This window comes from Oncorhynchus mykiss, chromosome 5 (genome assembly GCF_013265735.2).
Source record: "Oncorhynchus mykiss isolate Arlee chromosome 5, USDA_OmykA_1.1, whole genome shotgun sequence".
Lineage (NCBI taxonomy): Eukaryota > Metazoa > Chordata > Actinopteri > Salmoniformes > Salmonidae > Oncorhynchus > Oncorhynchus mykiss.
The window spans coordinates 86624067-86645777 of NC_048569.1; the positions used below are offsets into that span (position 1 = coordinate 86624067).

At 47.7% G+C, this 21711-nt stretch overlaps 1 protein-coding gene across 2 annotated transcripts in view; it reads right to left on the reverse strand.

Moving 5' to 3' along the window:
* Nucleotides 1-21711, reverse strand: part of cachd1 (cache domain containing 1) — a 155713-nt gene that overhangs the window by 67337 nt on the left and 66665 nt on the right. For both annotated transcript variants that reach the window (XM_036978626.1, XM_036978627.1), the window contains exon 4: nucleotides 8239-8345. In XM_036978626.1, coding sequence (XP_036834521.1) covers nucleotides 8239-8345 — 107 coding nt within the window. The remainder of the gene's footprint in view (nucleotides 1-8238; nucleotides 8346-21711) is intronic.

Below are 21711 nucleotides of genomic sequence, written 5' to 3' on the forward strand. Positions count from 1 at the left end.
GTTATATTACTGCATTGCAGGCTGATCAAGCAGCAGCATCTGCCAGGGAACAGGATCAAATTAGCTGCCTAAACAAACAGACTTTTATTGGGTCAGAGAAGTCAAGAGAATCTTCAGAGAGATCAGATCACAAACCGTGCAGCTTCCTGTCTGGCAGAGCACAACAACAGAGGAACACAAACAGCCATTCACATGAAACAGACAAAAGAGAGGGGGAGGGACACACAAATAGAACCAGATTCCTCAACCAGTGCCAAAAAGTGTTACTATGTCTTGGTATGTGTGTGTCTTGCTCCTCTATAACAAAGTAGGGCCCTGAAGATGGATAACAGCACACATGATGACAGCATTTAAAGTGCCACTCCAGTCTCTTTTTACCTCATTTAACACCCGATATCCTGAAAAAATGGCACATCTCAATAAGTGGTCCAGGTAGGTCATGACAGAGCACAAATGGGGGTGGGGGCCTTCCTAGTTTGTTCTCCGTTGCTCCTGTATTGGTCCTCAAGCAAGGGGGGAGTCTGATGACATCACAGATGCCCATCAGACAAACTCCTAGAATGACCTATTTCTTGAAGTTTGTCTAAAAAAACACTGTTTGCTCAAAAAGTATTTGTTTACCCGTCAGTCTGTGTACTCTACTGTATTTATACTACACTAGAGTTTATTACCCCACTGCCCACATGCTGACCCAATCTACTCACTATTTCCTAACACAATATCCAACAATGAACTACAAACCAGCAGCCTTCTAGAACACAGTACCCTATATAGACCAACACTACAACAACATGAACACAGTACCCTATATAGACCAACACTACAACATAAACACAGTACCCTATATAGACCAACACTACAACATAAACACAGTACCCTATATAGACCAACACTACAACAACATGAACACAGTACCCTATATAGATCAACACTACAACATGAACACAGTACCCTATATAGACCAACACTACAACAACATGAACACAGTACCCTATATAGACCAACACTACAACATGAACACAGTACCCTATATAGACCAACACTACAACAACATGAACACAGTACCCTATATACACCAACACTACAACATGAACACAGTACCCTATATAGACCAACACTACAACAACATGAACACAGTACCCTATATAGACCAACACTACAACATGAACACAGTACCCTATATAGACCAACACTACAACATGAACACTGTACCCTATATACACCAACACTACAACATGAACACTGTACCCCATATAGACCAACACTACAACATGAACACTGTACCCTATATAGACCAACACTACAACATGAACACTGTACCCTATATAAACCAACACTACAACATGAACACTGTACCCTATATAGACCAACACTACAACAACATGAACACAGTACCCTATATAGATCAACACTACAACATGAACACTGTACCCTATATAGACCAACACTACAACAACATGAACACAGTACCCTATATAAACCAACACTACAACATGAACACAGTACCCTATAAAGACCAACACTACAACATGAACACAGTACCCTATAAAGACCAACACTACAACAACATGAACACAGTACCCTATAAAGACCAACACTACAACATGAACACAGTACCCTATAAAGACCAACACTACAACAACATGAACACAGTACCCTATATAGACCAACACTACAACATGAACACAGTACCCTATATAGACCAACACTACAACATGAACACAGTACCCTATATAGACCAACACTACAACATGAACACAGTACCCTACAAAGACCAACACTACAAAATGAACACAGTACCCTATAAAGACCAACACTACAACATGAACACAGTACCCTATAAAGACCAACACTACAACAACATGAACACAGTACCCTATATAGACCAACACTACAACATGAACACAGTACCCTATATAGACCAACACTACAACATGAACACAGTACCCTATAAAGACCAACACTACAACATGAACACAGTACCCTATATAGACCAACACTACAACATGAACACAGTACCCTATATAGACCAACACTACAACATGAACACAGTACCCTATATAGACCAACACTACAACATGAACACAGTACCCTTATAAACCAACACTACAACATGGTGGGGATATGGGCTACTTAGTGGCACGTTTGTATTTCATATTGAGTTGAGGCACACTAGCTTGCCATACATAAGCACTCTCAGGCAGTCCATCCATCTCCATCTAGTATTAAAAAGGAATCTCTAGACATGTAAACAGGCTAACAGAGTCTGTATATATCTACTAGGTTTCAGCCCTTAATCCTGCCACTAATGTATAGAAAACACTAGAACCATATAGATGACTGGCTGAAGTGCCACTGCTTATTCTAAAATAGTTTTGTGATGTTTTTGTTCGTTTGGATTTCGGTGAGGGATTTTCAGCTGTTTGGGCACACATTTTTTTGGGAGAGGCAAGCCCAAGTCAGTAGCCAAAGTCTACGTCCCTTCGTCCGTGATTGGTCAACAGTAAGGATTCTTCAATAAAGTCTGTTGTCATTCAACGAGAGACTACTCGTTTTCATGCACATTATTAATAAACATTGCACATACCATCTTAGTTAGATGTAAATTTGAAAGACTAAGATCTCCTCAGCAAAAACGTATAAATTAATGACAGATTTCTTGAATTATCTTAGATTAATTCTGACTATTTTTTGGAAGTGTATACTGGCTATGGCGTCGCCCCCCCCCCCCCCCCCCCCCCCCCAATTCCCGGGGACACCCATACGTAAAATGTATGCACGCATGACTAATTCTATTTGGATAAAAACATCTGCTAAATGCTATATATTATTAAAGCAAAAATAGAGCAAAAAAGGGAGAAAACAGAAAGGAGATAACAGAAAGGAGAAAACAGAAGGGAGATACCAGAAAGGAGATACCAGAAAGGAGATACCAGAAAGGAGATACCAGAAAGGAAAAAACAGAAAGGAGATAACAGAAAGGAGATAACAGAAAGGAGAAAGCAGAAGGGAGAAAACAGAAGGGAGAAAACAGAAAGGAGAAAACAGAAAGGAGATAACAGAAAGGAGAAAACAGAAGGGAGATACCAGAAAGGAGATACCAGAAAGGAGATACCAGAAAGGAGATACCAGAAAGGAGATACCAGAAAGGAGATACCAGAAAGGAGATACCAGAAAGGAAAAAACAGAAAGGAAAAAACAGAAAGGAGAAAACAGAAAGGAAAAAACAGAAAGGAGAAAACAGAAAGGAGATAACAGAAAGGAGATGAGATGAGGAAAACAATAACCAGAAGGATGAGTCCAGGAAAAACAGATCACCTGACACGTCTCGCTCTACCTTTTTCTTCACTCACTCACTTCTCTTCCTCACCAAGTCATTTCTCACTCTCTCCTCCTCTGGATAATCTCCCTTCTCTCTGTCCCTCCTCCTTTCTCTTTGGTTGTTCAGACTGGGTCCAGACAAATGGGGACGATAAATGCTAGCAGAGGCTGGAGGTCAAGACGGGCTGAGGAATGGAGGCTTGGCAGTAACTTGAACTCCTGATGACTGCTTTGGAAAAATAAGCTCTGAGATGAAGATGTATCGCCCTAATCTGCTTCGAAGGCGGAGTGGCCTGGAATTTGGACGGAGAGGGTGTGAGAGACGTAGAGACGGGTAGGGGAACAAGCTGCTTCAGCACAGTCAGGGCATGGGTTAGTGATATTCTGCCATGATAAGTGGAGTCAGGGAGAGAGGGATTGGGGTAGGGTGGTGAGGGATTGTCTGAATTGTCTGAATTGTGGATTGTCTGAACTTTGACTGGGAGTGTTCTGATGCAGAAGTTAAATGATGACGTCATCACATCTGATTGGCTAACAGCAGTTCAGAAGGCCCGACAAAGCCTTATAATGTAGAATGAGAAAAACATCCAGTTCCTGAATGGAGAAGCAGACCAAAATACTTCCTTTGATCTCAGAGAGCGAGAGAGCGAGAGCGAGAGCAAGAGCGAGAGCGAGAGAGCAGGAAAATAGAAGGGGAAGAGAGAGAGAGAGAGCGAGTAGGAAAATAGAAGGGGCAGAGAGAGAGAGAGCGAGTAGGAAAATAGAAGGGGCAGAGAGAGAGCGAGTAGGAAAATAGAAGGGGCAGAGAGAGAGAGCGAGAGAGAGACCGAGTAGGAAAATAGAAGGGGCAGAGAGGAGGGGAGTAAACAGAATACAAAGTGGTCTAGTAATACGTGGAACAGGCACAGTTCATTATTTCCATCTGGGTTCAAAGCCCTTTTCCTTTTAAGATGTAACCAACCATATGGTGAATATGAATTTCTAAGAAATATGGGTTGCCGTAAAGGGTGGTAAGGGTAAGGGGGGTAAGGGGTAGTGAGGGGGTAAGGGGTAAGTGAGGAGGGTAAGGGGTAGTGAGGGGGAAGTGAGGGGGTAAGGGGTAAGTGAGGAGGGTAAGGGGTAGTGAGGGGGAAGTGAGGGGGTAAGGGGGTAAGGGGTAGTGAGGGGGTAAGGGGTAAGTGAGGAGGGTAAGGGGTAGTGAGGGGGAAGTGAGGGGGTAAGGGGTAAGTGAGGAGGGTAAGGGGTAGTGAGGGGGAAGTGAGGGGGTAAGGGGGGTAAGGGGTAGTGAGGGGGTAAGGGGTAAGTGAGGAGGGTAAGGGGTAGTGAGGGGGAAGTGAGGGGGTAAGGGGGGTAAGGGGTAGTGAGGGGGTAAGGGGTAAGTGAGGAGGGTAAGGGGTAGTGAGGGGGAAGTGAGGGGGTAAGGGGGGTAAGGGGTAGTGAGGGGGTAAGGGGTAAGTGAGGAGGGTAAGGGGTAGTGAGGGGGAAGTGAGGGGGTAAGGGGAGGTAAGGGGTAGTGAGGGGGTAAGGGGTAAGTGAGGAGGGTAAGGGGTAGTGAGGGGGAAGTGAGGGGGTAAGGGGGGTGTGAGGGGGTAAGGGGGGTAAGGCGGTTAGGGGGGTGAGGGGGAGGTGAGGAGGGTAAGGGGTAGTGAGGAGGGTAAGGGGGGTAAGGGGTAGTGAGGAGGGTAAGGGGGAAGTGAGGACGGTAAGGGTACGGGGTAGTGAGTGGGTAAGGGGGGTAAGGGGTAGTGAGGAGGGTAAGGGGTGGTAGGGGTAATGGGGTAGTAAAGGGGGTAAGGGGTAGTGACGGGGTAATGGGGTAGTAAGGGGGGTAAGGGGGAAGTGAGGGGGTAAGGGGTGGTAAGGCGGTTAGGGGGGTAAGGGGTAGTGAGGGGGTAAGGGGGAAGTGAGGGGGGTAAGGGAGAAGTGAGGAGGGTAAGGGGTAGTGAGGGGGTAAGGGGGGTAAGGGGTAGTGAGGGGGTAAGGGGGAAGTGAGGACAGTAAGGGTACGGGGTAGTGAGTGGGTAAGGGGGGTAAGGGGTAGTGAGGGGGTAAGGGGGAAGTGAGGACGGTAAGGGGTAGTGAGGGGGTAAGGGGGAAGTGAGGACGGTAAGGGGTAGTGAGGGGGTAAGGGGGAAGTGAGGACGGTAAGGGTACGGGGTAGTGAGTGGGTAAGGGGGGTAAGGGGTAGTGAGGGGGTAAGGGGGAAGTGAGGAGGGTAAGGGGTAGTGAGGGGGTAAGGGGGAAGTGAGGACGGTAAGGGTACGGGGTAGTGAGTGGGTAAGGGGGGTAAGGGGTGGTGAGGAGGGTAAGGGGGAAGTGAGGACGGTAAGGGGTAGTGAGGGGGTAAGGGGGAAGTGAGGACGGTAAGGGGTAGTGAGGGGGTGAGGGGGAGGGGAGGAGGGTAAGGGGTAGTGAGGAGGTAAGGGGGAAGTGAGGACGGTAAGGGTACGGGGTAGTGAGTGGGTAAGGGGGGGTAAGGGGTAGTGAGGGGGTAAGGGGGAAGTGAGGACGGTAAGGGTACGGGGTAGTGAGTGGGTAAGGGGGGGTAAGGGGTAGTGAGGGGGTAAGGGGGAAGTGAGGACGGTAAGGGTACGGGGTAGTGAGTGGGTAAGGGGTAATGAGGAGGGTAAGGGGTGGTAGGGGTAATGGGGTAGTAAAGGGGGTAAGGGGTAGTGAGGGGGTAAGGGGGAAGTGAGGAGGGTAAGGGGTAGTGAGGGGGTAAGGGGGAAGTGAGGACGGTAAGGGTACGGGGTAGTGAGTGGGTAAGGGGGGTAAGGGGTAGTGAGGGGGTAAGGGGGAAGTGAGGACGGTAAGGGGTAGTGAGGGGGTAAGGGGGAAGTGAGGACGGTAAGGGTACGGGGTAGTGAGGGGGTAAGGGGGAAGTGAGGACGGTAAGGGTACGGGGTAGTGAGGGGGTAAGGAGGGTAAGGGGTAGTGAGGAGGGTAAGGGGGAAGTGAGGACGGTAAGGGGTAGTGAGGGGGTAAGGGGGAAGTGAGGACGGTAAGGGGTAGTGAGGAGGGTAAGGGGGAAGTGAGGACGGTAAGGGTACGGGGTAGTGAGTGGGTAAGGGGGGTAAGTGGTAGTGAGGGGGTAAGGGGGAAGTGAGGACGGTAAGGGTACAGGGTAGTGAGTGGGTAAGGGGGGTAAGGGGTAGTGAGGAGGGTAAGGGGTGGTAGGGGTAATGGGGTAGTAAAGGGGGTAAGGGGTAGTGAGGGGGTAAGGGGGAAGTGAGGAGGGTAAGGGGTAGTGAGGGGGTAAGGGGGAAGTGAGGACGGTAAGGGTACGGGGTAGTGAGTGGGTAAGGGGGGTAAGGGGTAGTGAGGGGGTAAGGGGGAAGTGAGGAGGGTAAGGGGTAGTGAGGGGGTAAGGGGGAAGTGAGGACGGTAAGGGTACGGGGTAGTGAGTGGGTAAGGGGGGTAAGTGGTAGTGAGGAGGGTAAGGGGTGGTAGGGGTAATGGGGTAGTAAAGGGGGTAAGGGGTAGTGACGGGGTAATGGGGTAGTAAGGGGGGTAAGGGAGAAGTGAGGAGGGTAAGGGGTAGTGAGGGGGTAAGGGGGGTAAGGGGTAGTGAGGGGGGTAAGGGGGAAGTGAGGACGGTAAGGGTACGGGGTAGTGAGTGGGTAAGGGGGGTAAGGGGTAGTGAGGGGGTAAGGGGGAAGTGAGGACGGTAAGGGTACGGGGTAGTGAGTGGGTAAGGGGGGTAAGGGGTAGTGAGGAGGGTAAGGGGTGGTAGGGGTAATGGGGTAGTAAAGGGGGTAAGGGGTAGTGACGGGGTAATGGGGTAGTAAGGGGGGTAAGGGAGAAGTGAGGAGGGTAAGGGGTAGTGAGGGGGTAAGGGGGGTAAGGGGTAGTGAGGGGGTAAGGGGGAAGTGAGGACGGTAAGGGTACGGGGTAGTGAGGAGGGTAAGGGGGAAGTGAGGACGGTAAGGGTACGGGGTAGTGAGGGGGTAAGGGGGGTAAGTGGTAGTGAGGAGGGTAAGGGGTGGTAGGGGTAATGGGGTAGTAAAGGGGGTAAGGGGTAGTGACGGGGTAATGGGGTAGTAAGGGGGGTAAGGGAGAAGTGAGGAGGGTAAGGGGTAGTGAGGGGGTAAGGGGGGTAAGGGGTAGTGAGGGGGTAAGGGGGAAGTGAGGAGGGTAAGGGGTAGTGAGTGGGTAAGGGGGGTAAGGGGTAGTGAGGGGGTAAGGGGGGTAAGGGGTAGTGAGGGGGTAAGGGGGAAGTGAGGAGGGTAAGGGGTAGTGAGGGGGTAAGGGGGAAGTGAGGACGGTAAGGGTACGGGGTAGTGAGGGGGTAAGGGGTAGTGACGGGGTAATGGGGTAGTAAGGGGGGTAAGGGAGAAGTGAGGAGGGTAAGGGGTGGTAGGGGTAATGGGGTAGTAAAGGGGGTAAGGGGTAGTGACGGGGTAATGGGGTAGTAAGGGGGGTAAGGGAGAAGTGAGGAGGGTAAGGGGTGGTAGGGGTAAGGGGGTAATGAGGAGGGTAAAGGGTGGGAGTGGTAATGGGGTAGTAAGGGGGTGGTAGGGGTAATGGTGTAATGAGGAGGGTAAGATTAAGGGGTAGCGAGGGGGTAAAGGGGAAGTGAGGAGGGTAAGGGGTAGCGAGGGGGTAAAAGAGGTAAGGGGTAGTGAGTGGGTAAGGGGGAAGTGAGGAGGGTAAGGGGTAGTGAGGGGGTAATGGGTTAGTAAGGGGGGTAAGTGGTGGTAGGGGTAAGGGGGTAATGATGAGGGAAAATGGTGGTAGGGGTAAGGGGTAATGATGAGGGTAAATGGTGGTAGGGGTAATGGGGTAATGATGAGGGTAAATGGTGGTAGGGGTAATGGGGTAATGATGAGGGTAAATGGTGGTAGGGGTAATGGGGTAGTGAGGGTGTAAGGGGGAAGTGAGGGGGGTAAGGAGTGATAGTGGTAGAAGGTGACCCACCTGAGTTGAGGTCCCGTCCAGGGTTGAAGGCTCGACTGTTGACCGTGGGGGAGAGCCTGTCACAGCAGATGGTCTTGGACACGTTGGTGTTGAAGTTACCATCAAACCTGAATAAAGATAAAGACATGTTTACAACAGAACCAATTGGACGTATATTTCAAGTAATATCTCTCAGAAAGAGAAGGCAGGAGGACGATAATAAAAAGATAGAAAGAGAAACAGAATCTGGACTGAATCTGAAATGCATAGTGTGCTGATGCAAAGTGCAACAACCATCTCACTGACGCCCATGCTGTGTGGAATATGCTTATCTCATCCTCCCAGTGATGCACCACATGCATAGGTGGGGTACAAGTAGTGTGTGGTGGGTGTCTGGGAGGTGGTGGGTGTATGGTTGCTCTAAGCCCAGTAGATTCCCTATCACATAGGGTTGGCAGCCACCTGGCCACTCCGTGCCGTCATAGCAGCAAGTCTTATCCATCCCAGCATTGTTTTCAGGCTGCCTCAGCCATGAAAGAAAAGCTGATAGAGGGATGGGGAGGGGAGAGGAGGTAGGCGTCTCTGGGGAGCAGGCTGCTCCACCCTGCACCATGGCCAGGTCACTTTGATCCAACACCACCCCCCATGCACCCCCCCACACACACACAAACACAACCACCTAACCTGTAACCTGTTATTCCCTGTCGCACGCACACACGCATGTCATCCTCTCTCTCGCCACCCCATCCGGAGCTTGAGAGAGTGTGTTTGATTGACAGCTGCTCTGATGTACAAGATGCTTTGAACTTCAGACATTTAATTCCCATCAGGTTACAGTCATTATTATTCTCCTCCAACACACTTTACATGAGCAGGCTAAGAAAATGTTGCTTTGAATTCAACATCAAAACCAGGAGAATGAGAGCGGTGCAGGAGTGAGGGAGAGAGATGGAGGAGAGAGAAAGAAGAGAGAATGAGGAGAGAGAGGGAGGAGAAAGAGAACAACTTTGCAGCGTGTAAATGAGGGTTTTGAAAAACATCAGGTTTTAAAAGGGGTAGAAAATAAATCAATATACAGTACCAATCAAGGGTTTGGACACCTAGTCATTCAAGGGTTTTTCTTTATTTTTACTATTTTCTATATTGGAGAATAATAGTGAAGACATCAAACTATGAAATAACACATATGGAATCATGAAGCAACCAAAAGTGTTAAATCACAATATATTTTAAATTTGAGATTCTTCAATGTAGCAACCCTTTGCCCTGATGACATATTTGCACACTCTTTGCATTCTCTCAAACAGCTTCATGAGGAATGCTTTTCCAACAGTCTTGAAGGAGTTCCCACATATGCTGAGCACTTGTTGGCTGCTTTTCCTTCACACTGCAGTCCAACTCATCCCAAACCATCTCAATTGGGTTGAGGTTGGTGATTGTGGAGGCCAGATCATCTGATGCAGCATTCCATCACTCTCCTTAGTCAAATAGCCCTTACACAGCCTGGAGGTGTGTTGGGTCATTGTCCTGTTGAAAAACAAATGATAGTCCCACTAAGCGCAAACCAGATGGGATGGCATATCGCTGCGGAATGCCATGGTAGCCATGCTGGTTAAATGTGCCTTGAATTCTAAATAAATCACTGACAGTGTCACCAGCAAAGCACCCCCACACCTCCATGCTTCACGTGGGAACCACACATGCGGAGATCATATGTTCACCAACACTTCGTATCACAAAGACATGGTATTGGACCCAAAAATCTCAAATTTGGACTCATTAGACCAAAGGACAGATGTCCACCGGTCTAATGTCAATTTCTCATGTTTCTTGGCCAAATGAAGTCTCTTCGTCTTATTGGTCTCCTTTAATAGCGGTTTCTTTGCAGCAATGCGACCATGGAGGTCTTTGAACAGTTGATGTTGAGATGTGCATGTTACTTGAACTCTGTGAAGCATTTATTTTGGCTGCAATCTGAGGTGCAGTTAACTCTAATGAACTTATCCTCGGCAGCAAAGGTAACTATGGGTCTTCATTTCCTGTGGCGGTCCGCATGAGAGTCAGTTTCATCATAGTGCTAGATGGTTTTTGCGACTGCACTTGAAGAAACTTTCAAAGTTCTTGACATTTCAGGTTGACTGACCTTCATGTCTTAAAGTAATGGACTGTCATCATAATATGGACTTGGTCTTTTACCAAATAGGGCTATCTTCTGTATACCAACCCTACCTTGTCACAACACAACTGACCATCTCAAACGCATTGCGGAAAGAAATTCCACAAATTCACATTCAACAAGGCACACCTGTTAATTGAAATGCATTCCAGGTGACTACCTCATGCAGCTGGTTGAGAGAATGCCAAGAGTGTGCAAAGCTGTCATCAAGGCAAAGGGTGGATACTTTGAAGAACCTAAATTATCAAATATTTTCATTTGTTTATAACTTTTGTTTACCACATGATTCCATATGTCATTTTATACATTTGATGTCTTCACTATTATTCTAAAAAAATATATTTTTATTTATTTCACCTTCATTTAACCAGGTAGGCTAGTTGAGAACAAGTTCTCATTTACAACTGCGACCTGGCCCAGATAAAGCATAGCAGTGTGAACAGACAACAACAACAATGTTACACAATGTAGAAAATAGTCAAAATACAGAAAAGCCCTTGAATGAGTAAGTGTGTCCAAACTTTTGACTGATACTGTATATGAAACAACCCCTGAAGCTGCATTAAGAGGGATCATTTCCTTATACCAGAATCGCATACCGCTCTTCCATTACTTGAAGCTTTAGCTAGCTTATGACGAGGCCTCCTGAGATCTCCTGATATGGACAGAAGCATGTGCTGTGACAGACAGTGTCAGTCAGTCAGTCAGTGAGAGAGGTACCATCGGCCCATTTTCAAGCTTTTTAGGTCAGTTAAGCCCCTCTCTTTCCTTATCCATCCCTCTCTATCTCATGTTCAAACAGAGGCTTCATTAGCTCACACACTGAGCAAACAGAAAAACAGCCATTCCTGATCCCAGCTCAGACCAGAGCCCAAGAACCTAGCTCCATGTAAGAATGATGGAGGCCACGGTGTTCTTGGATACCTTGAATGCTGCAGCAATCCTGTCTCGGAGCTCTACGGACAATTTATTCGACCTCGTGGCTTGGTTTTTGCTCTGACATGCACTGTGAACTGTGGGACTTTATATCGACAAGTGTGTGCCTTTCCAAATCATGTCCAGTCAATTGAATTTACCACAGCTGGACTCCAATCAAGTTGAGGAAACATCTCAAGGATGATCAATGGAAACAGGATGCACCTGAGCTCAATTTAGAGTCTCACAACAAAGGGTCTGAATACTTATGTAAATGTGTGTTTTTTATGTGTGGAAAAATTGTAAACACCTGTTTTCCGCTTTGTCATTTTGGGGCAGGTTAATGAGGGAAAAATAATTGTATCCATTTTAGAATAAGGCTGTAATGTAACAAAAGGTGGAAAAAGTCAAGGGGTCTGAATCCTGTCCGATTACACTGTTTGTCCTTATCATATTATCCACAGAGCAACACTACAATACCACCACACTGGAGATTGTAGCCAGACAAAAACATCAGAAGTGATTGGGTGGAACACAATACAGGTTCTCCTCCAGCCTCCATCTAGTAAATGACAGCCTGGGAATAACCAGTATAACAATAAAACCCTGTATATTAACCCCGTCATTATCTAAACACACAGCTATCCAGCTAAACACCTTCTCTCATCTCTACCTGCCTAACTGGCTGGCTGGTCTTCCTGAGGTAGCTGTAGTCAGAGAGAAACAGATATAATGTGTTCAATTTAATACTGTAGCTAGAGCCTTCCGTCTGTCTGTGAAGGGGGTGTCTGTGTTCTGTCTGGCACTGGGAGCAGAGCTGCAGTAGAAGTGACAGTTATGGCAGCTTTCTATACTACATTCTACTAGCTTACACAGGAGGAGGGCAAACGAGCAGTGTCTGTAAATCCACACACACTACATCTAAATGAATGGCTTTATGATACATTATTAGACAAGTGGCAATTGATATAGTCATCTGCAACTGAAAATAAGAAACTGACCTAGCTGGTACCAACATACCAATATGTTGACTAGACCTGAAACCCGGCCATCAGACCAACCATTGATGAAAGCAGTCCAACACAGACAACATTTTGTCAAAGCGGAAATGAGTTTGAGACATTCCAGGCTACAAGTGTAGGCCTAATGATAATCACAGAATGTCATTACAATACACACAGGTGTTTTTTAACAGCTGTCTCTTTCCATTCATCTAATTAAAGGTGCACGTGCACTGTTGGGTATTTTGTGAGTGAACGAATGTGCGTTGGTCGCCTACAGGAGAGCTTTTGTTAAGTGATTGTTTGACAATCCGATTAAAATCATCATGACTGGTTGTGTTTAGGCCACATTAAAAGGCCTAGGCGGTGTGTCCATAAGGCTAGGGGAAGCTAAGCTTTCCCCAAAGTAAATAGAATTATATAGCCTAATTAGCTTACTCCTGTCTAAACAGAAATAATTGACATAATTACCTCAACACCGGTCCCCCCGCACTGAATCTGAACCGGTACCTCCTGTATATAGCCCCGCTATTGTTATTTACTGCTGATCTTACATTTTTGTTTTCCTTATCTCTTACTTTAATTTTTACCTATTTTCTTAAACCTGCATTGTTGGTTAAGGGCTTGAAAGTCAGCATTTCACTGTAAGGTTTCACTGTAACCTGTTGTATTCAGCCCATGTGAAAAATTCAATTAGATTTGAAATAAATCAAATAATTCAAAATAGACACATAAACCAGAAAGCATGATTTGGTCATTAGCTAAAACATATATATATTTAAAAGCTGAGGATTGTTTTAAATCACATAGCATACAGTCGGTAGGCCCCACAATTTGTCCAGCACACTGCAAATACCAAATAGATAAATGTTGAGTTGTGACTGTCAGTAAAAAGCAGAGACCCAGCCAGGCATAACACAGTATTTAAAAATAAAATTGAGGAAAAACTATTTGGAAAGCAAATGGCTTTTGCTGTAAAGAGACGCCAATGAAAAGACTCCAATCTGTCTTTTAGTTATTTTAACTTAATTGAGCGAACAGTAGCCTCTCTCATTGGCTCCAGCAGAGAACATGAGCCACATCCCCGGTGAGTCTGCATATTCACTGTCTTCATTACTGGGTCAGTGCCACTTCTGTTTGTTTTTGGACAATAACTTCCTCCTACAGGTTAAATGGGTGTCATATTGATAGTCTCCCCTTTTCGTAGGCCCATTATATGGATCAGACAACATCGTTTTTATTGATCTGTTTGCAGCACTAGAGTAGGCTACCCTGTCATTTTTTCAGTATATCTAAAAAAAAATATGCATGTGCACACTTGGGTGTCCCATACCAGTAAGAAATTAAATGTACTTCCACCCCTTGACATCCTGTTAACCACCTGACACCCCAGGCTATGGCCGGCCGTTTGACTCAGGAGCAGGCAGCAGCAGCTGACTTGAAGCCCATTGAAAGACCCCCTGACCTGGGGATGCATGGGCTCGCCACCAGCCTCTCTGGAGGATCCAGCACAGCACTGAGTTAGAGTTCGAGAACAGGCCTCGTTCGAAGTCCTGCTGTTGCATTGCACTGGCACAGATCAGATGGTAGGATCTTTAATTTTCCTGGCTGGGACTGTGTGACCCTGGGGAGAGAAAAAGTTATTCCACACACCCCCAAACGGTCACACTCCTAAATTAACTTTCTCAAAGAAGGAGCTGTCAGCTTTTCCCCAGGGGGATCCTTTCAAGTTGTGGGGGCGATGCCCTGCTATTAGACCGACAGGCAGCCTTCAGAAGTGAGCCTGAATTTGGTTTAACCCTCCTCGCCTCCCGCCACGTTCCCAACATCTTCTATAACCTTCTACTCAGTGAGAATATCCACCCCAGATATCCCTTTCTCTACATAAAGTGAGTGAGTGAGTGAGTGAGTGAGTGAGGCCTGGCCGACTACATTGTGATTCAATTCTGTAAGTATTATACTGGACTGGAGCAGGGCTGACTGTGGGAGAAGCAGAGACCCTGGAACTCAAGATAAGGCAGTGGAGAAACTTCAGAGACATAACATACACCATCAAAACTACATTAGATCTGAGAGAGAGAGGGAGAAACAGAAGACATAACATACACCATCAAAACTACATTAGATCTGAGAGAGAGAGAGGAAGGGAGAAACAGAAAAGAGAGACAACATACACCATCAAAACTACATTAGATCTGAGAGAGAGAGAGAGAGGGAGGGAGAAACAGAAGAGAGAGACAACATACACCATCAAAACTACATTAGATCTGAGAGAGAGAGAGGGAGGGAGAAACAGAAGACATAACATACACCATCAAAACTACATTAGATCTGAGAGAGAGAGAGGGAGAAACAGAAGACATAACATACACCATCAAAACTACATTAGATCTGAGAGAGAGAGAGGGAGGGAGAAACAGAAGAGAGAGACAACATACACCATCAAAACTACATTAGATCAGAGAGAGAGAGAGGAAGGGAGAAACAGAAGACATAACATACACCATCAAAACTACATTAGATCTGAGAGAGAGAGAGGAAGGGAGAAACAGAAGAGAGAGACAACATACACCATCAAAACTACATTAGATCAGAGAGAGAGAGAGGAAGGGAGAAACAGAAGACATAACATACACCATCAAAACTACATTAGATCTGAGAGAGAGGAAGGGAGAAACAGAAGACATTACATAGACAATCAAAACTACATTAGATCTGAGAGAGAGAGGAAGGGAGAAACAGAAGAGAGAGACAACATACACCATCAAAACTACATTAGATCTGAGAGAGAGAGAGAGAGGGAGGGAGAAACAGAAGAGAGAGACAACATACACCATCAAAACTACATTAGATCTGAGAGAGAGAGAGGAAGGGAGAAACAGAAGACATAACATACACAATCAAAACTACATTAGATCAGAGAGAGAGGGAAAAACAGAAGAGATGTAGACAGATGGAGATGTAGGCAGAGAGAAGTAGAAAAAGTTAGGAAGAGAGAGGGAGGGAGTAGGTTTACATGGACACTGATCATTTGATATTAAACTGACTATGGAAATAGTAATGTAAACACCTTACTCTGCTTATCTTAAATCGGCGTAGGATCAAAATCGAAGTAAGCCTACGCCAGCGTTCCAGCGATGTATTTGATCTGCGCATGTGTCAGCACCGGTAGCGCAAACCTCCCTCTATATGAGCGAGTGAAGTGAGTTCGGAAAGACATAGTATGCCTTTTAAAAATAGTTTTCACACCCAAACTCACAAAAAAAATGACATTGTCGCTGTTGTAGAATGTTAATTTTGATTGTAGATTTTCTGCATTTATCAAAGTGCCATCAAGTAGCCCAGGTATTCCCAAACTTGGGTACGCCGAATAAAAATGTGATTCAAATAAAAATAAATGAAATAACAAAAATCAAACAGTCCATTTAGTAAGGCGTCCATAGAGACACATACCAGCTCTACTGGTAGTACAGCTACTATCAGCAGTACTACACCTGCACCTGTCCACGAAACAAACTGTTCTGCTTCCACAAACACATCCAATGCTAGCATTAGTAATTCTACATTTGTTGTTAGCCCAGCTACCATGGACACAGACTGTTGTGAATCTGATGCAGCCGAAGAGCCACCGCTCCCTTACTGGGATAAGCACCGAACAACAGACGTTCGACCATCAAACAGTTGTATGATAAGAACTACATTGATTTGGGGTTCACTTATACTGGGAGTAGTGCCTCTCCTCAGCCACAGTGTGTTATATGGGCAAAAGTACAAGCTCACATCTCGATGAAACCTTCACTCTTGCGCAGACATTTAGAAACAAAACATGGACATTTGAAAAATAAGCCACAGGAGTTTTTGGAGTGAGAATTAAGACAACTTTTGAGTAATAAGACATGTATAAAAACAACAGACACCATTAATAAGAAGGGGCTAGAAGCGTCTTATATGGTGAGCTACCAAGCTCTATAAGCGTCTTATATGGCTGAGACAATGCTGGGGAAGAAGGCCAACAAACTATACAGACAATGCCTTCATCAAACAACACTGTTTCATGACCCATCAGTGACATGGCAGGAGATGTTTTTAAACAATTACTGCTTTGCATACAAGCCAGTCAATTCTATGCGTTACAGCTGGATGAGTCAACAGATATGGCAGGTCTGGCACAGCTCCTGGTATGTCTGTTGTGTTTATGGGGGATCAATTAAGGAAGACATCCTCTTCTGCAAACCACTGGAAACCAGGACAACATGAGATGATATTTTTAAAGTACTGGACAGCTTTGTGACATCAAATGGACTTTGGTGGTCAAGATGTGGTCAAGATGTGTTGGTATCTGTACTGATGGTGCAAAAGCCATGACAGGGAGACATAGTGGAGTGGTAACGTTGCTCCCGATGCAAGCAGTTGCTCCCGATGCCACTTGGGTACACTGCAGCATCCACCGAGAGGCTCTTGGGTACACTGCAGCATCCACCGAGAGGCTCTTGCTGCCAAGGGAATGCCTGACAGCCTGAAAGATGTTTGGCCACTAAATTGAAAATGGTTAACTTTGTTAAAGCAAGGGCCTTGAACTCTCGTGTATTTTCTGCACTATGCAATGATATGGGCAGGGACCATGTAACGCTTTTACAACATAAAGAAGGGCACTGGATATCAAGTGGCAAAGTATTGACACATTTTTTTAAATTGAGAGATGAGCTTAAAGTTTTCTTTACTGACCATAATTTTCACTTGTCTGACCGCTTGCATGATGACGAGTTTCTCACACAACTGGTCTATCTGGGTGATGTTCTTTCTCGCCTGAATAATCTGTATCTAGGATTACAGGGACTCTCCGCAACTATATTCAATGTGCAGGACAAAATTGAGGCTTTGATTAAGAAGTTGGAGCTCTTCTCTGTCTGCATTAACAAGGACAACACACAGGTCTTTCCATCATTGTATGATTTTTGAGTGCAAATGAACAAGCTTAGGGAGAATGTCAAATGTGATATAGCGAAGCACCTGAGTGAGTTGGGTGCACAATTACGTAGGTACTTTTCTGATATGGATGACACAAACAACTGGATTCGTTATCCATGCCTTTCATGCCCTGCCTCCAGTCCACTTACTGATATCTGAAAAAGGGAGCCTCATCGAAATTGCAACAAGCGGTTATGTGAAAAATTCATTTAATTAGAAACCACTGACAGATTTCTGGATAGGGCTGTGCTCAGAGTATCCTGCCTTGGCAAATCACGCTGTTAAGACACTGATGCCCTTTGCAACTACGTACCTCTGTGAGAGTGGATTCTCAGAAATCACTAGCATGAAAACTACATACAGTGAGTGTGGAACATGATTTAAGACTGAGACTCTCTCCCATACAACCCAACATTGTAGAGTTATGAGCATCCCTTCAAGCACACCCTTCTCATTAACCTGTGGTGAGATATTCACAATTTCCGATGAACAAATAAGGTTTTATATGTAAGATGGTTAAATAAAGAGCAAAATTAATGATAATTATTACTCGTGCCCTGGTCCAATAAGAGCTCTTTGTCACTTCCCACGAGTCGGGTTGTGGCAAAAACACACTCATTCTTATGAAAAAGCTATAACAGGACTATAACAAGTTTGGGAACCACTGAAGTAGCCTGATTTCAGATGTGTCCAAGATAATAAGGGAAATCATTCTTGCAAAGCATGTAAACGTTTTAAACAAACTAATATATTAATCTGACGATCCACAATCGTGTTATTGTGTGCATGTAACAGTGCTCAGTGGGAGATGTAGACAGCTGGTGCAGTAGAGATTAGGGTTGAAAGCAGCGCTCTCTCTCCACTCTATCTCTCTGTCGTTTGAGGTGTGATTTCTCCTGCTGTAGTGAGAGATTGGTGGAAAGTGCATGGACTTCAGAGAAAGTTCCTCCCTGACACCACTCTGAGTCTACGAACCACACAAGGCCATCAAAAAAAAAATCCATTACCCATAATCCCCCACATCTGTCTGGGAGATTAAAATGAAGGCAGAGCAGACCAGTGGTGCTCACCACCACCACTACTACTACTACTGCTGCTGCTGCTGCTGCTCATCCCCACCACCAATACAACTGCTGCTGCTCATCCCCATCCACCACTACTACTGCTACTGCTCATCCCCACCACCACTACTACTGCTGCTGCTCATCACCACCACTACTACTACTACTGCTGCTGCTGCTGCTGCTCATCCCCACCACCAATACAACTGCTGCTGCTCATCCCCACCACCAATACAACTGCTGCTGCTCATCCCCATCCACCACTACTACTGCTACTGCTCATCCCCACCACCACTACTACTGCTGCTGCTCATCCCCACCACCACTACTACTACTACTGCTCATCACCACCACTACTACTGCTACTGCTCATCCCCACCACCACTACTACTACTACTGCTCATCACCACCACTACTACTACTACTGCTCATCCCCACCACCACTACTACTACTGCTCATCCCCACCACCACTACTACTACTACTGCTCATCACCACCACTACTACTACTACTGCTCATCACCACCACTACTACTACTACTACTGCTCATCACCACCACTACTACTACTACTGCTCATCCCCACCACCAATACAACTGCTGCTGCTCATCCCCATCCACCACTACTACTGCTACTGCTCATCCCCACCACCACTACTACTGCTGCTGCTGCTCATCCCCACCACTACTACTACTACTGCTGCTCATCACCACCACCAATACAACTGCTGCTGCTCATCCCCATCCACCACTACTACTGCTACTGCTCATCCCCACCACCACTACTACTACTACTGCTCATCACCACCACTACTACTACTACTGCTCATCCCCACCACCACTACTACTGCTCATCCCCACCACCACTACTACTACTACTACTGCTCATCACCACCACTACTACTGCTACTGCTCATCCCCACCACCACTACTACTGCTCATCCCCACCACCACTACTACTACTACTGCTCATCACCACCACTACTACTACTACTGCTCATCCCCACCACCACTACTACTACTACTGCTCATCACCACCACTACTACTGCTACTGCTCATCCCCACCACCACTACAACTGCTACTGCTCATCCCCACCACCACCACTACACCTGCTGCTGCTCATCCCCACCACCACCACTACTACTGCTACTGCTCATCCCCACCACCACTACAACTGCTACTGCTCATCCCCACCACCACTACAACTGCTACTGCTCAGCCCCACCACCACCACTACACCTGCTGCTGCTCATCCCCACCACCACCACTACAACTGCTACTGCTCATCCCCACCACCACTACAACTGCTACTGCTCATCCCCACCACCACCACTACACCTGCTGCTGCTCATCCCCACCACCACCACTACAACTGCTTCTGCTTATCCCCACGACCACTACAACTGCTAATGCTCATCACCACCACCACTGCTACTGCTACTGCTCATCCCCACCACCACTGCTACTGCTCATCACCACCACCACTGCTACTGCTCATCACCACCACTACTACGACTACTGCTCATCACCACCACTACTATTGCTCATCACCACCACTACTACGACTACTGCTCATCACCACCACTACTACGACTACTGCTCATCACCACCACTACTACGACTACTGCTCATCACCACCACTACTACTGCTCATCACCACCACTACTACTGCTCATCACCACCACTACTACGACTACTGCTCATCACCACCACTACTACTGCTCATCACCACCACTACTACGACTACTGCTCATCACCACCACTACTACTACTACTGCTCATCACCACCACTACTACTACTACTACTGCTCATCACCACCACTACTACGACTACTGCTCATCACCACCACTACTACTGCTCATCACCACCACTACTACGACTACTGCTCATCACCACCACTACTACGACTACTGCTCATCACCACCACTACTACGACTACTGCTCATCACCACCACTACTACTACTACTGCTCATCACCACCACTACTACAGCTCATCACCACCACTACTACTACTACTACTGCTCATCACCACCACCACCACCCCCGCTGCTGCAGCTCACCACCACCACCCCCGCTGCTGCAGCTCATCACCACCACCACCCCCGCTGCAGCTCATCACCACCACCACCCCCGCTGCAGCTCACCACCACCACCCCCGCTGCTGCAGCTCACCACCACCACCACCCCCACCACCCCCGCTGCAGCTCATCACCACCACCACCACCCCCGCTGCTGCAGCTCATCACCACCACCACCACCACCCCCGCTGCAGCTCATCACCACCACCACCACCCCCGCTGCTGCAGCTCATCACCACCACCACCACCACCCCCGCTGCTGCAGCTCACCACCACCACCCCCGCTGCAGCAGCTCATCACCACCACCACCCCCGCTGCAGCAGCTCATCACCACCACCACCACCACCACCGCAGCTCACCACCTCCACCCCCGCTGCTGCAGCTCACCACCACCACCACCCCCGCTGCAGCTCATCACCACCACCACCACCACCCCCGCTGCAGCTCATCACCACCACCACCACCCCCGCTGCTGCAGCTCATCACCACCACCACCACCACCCCCGCTGCTGCAGCTCATCACCACCACCCCCGCTGCTGCAGCTCATCACCACCACCACCACCACCCCCGCTGCAGCTCATCACCACCACCACCACCACCACCGCTGCTGCAGCTCATCACCACCCCCGCTGCAGCTCATCACCACCACCACCACCACCCCCGCTGCAGCTCATCACCACCACACCCGCTGCTGCAGCTCACCACCACCACCACCACCACCACCACCCCCGCTGCAGCAGTTCACCACCACCACCACCACCCCCCGCTGCAGCTCATCACCACCACCACCACCCCCGCTGCTGCAGCTCACCACCACCACCACCCCCGCTGCTGCAGCTCATCACCACCACCACCCCCGCTGCAGCTCATCACCACCACCACCACCACCGCTGCTGCAGATCATCACCACCACCACCACCACCCCCGCTGCAGCTCATCACCACCACCACCACCACCCCCGCTGCAGCTCATCACCACCACCACCACCCCCGCTGCAGCTCATCACCACCACCACCACCACCGCTGCTGCAGCTCACCACCACCACCACCACCACCGCTGCTGCAGCTCATCACCACCACCACCCCCGCTGCAGCTCATCACCACCACCACCACCACCACCGCTGCTGCAGCTCACCACCACCACCACCACCCCCGCTGCAGCTCATCACCACCACCACCACCACCACCACCCCCGCTGCAGCTCATCACCACCACCACCACCACCCCCGCTGCAGCTCATCACCACCACCACCACCCCCGCTGCTGCAGCTCACCACCACCACCACCGCT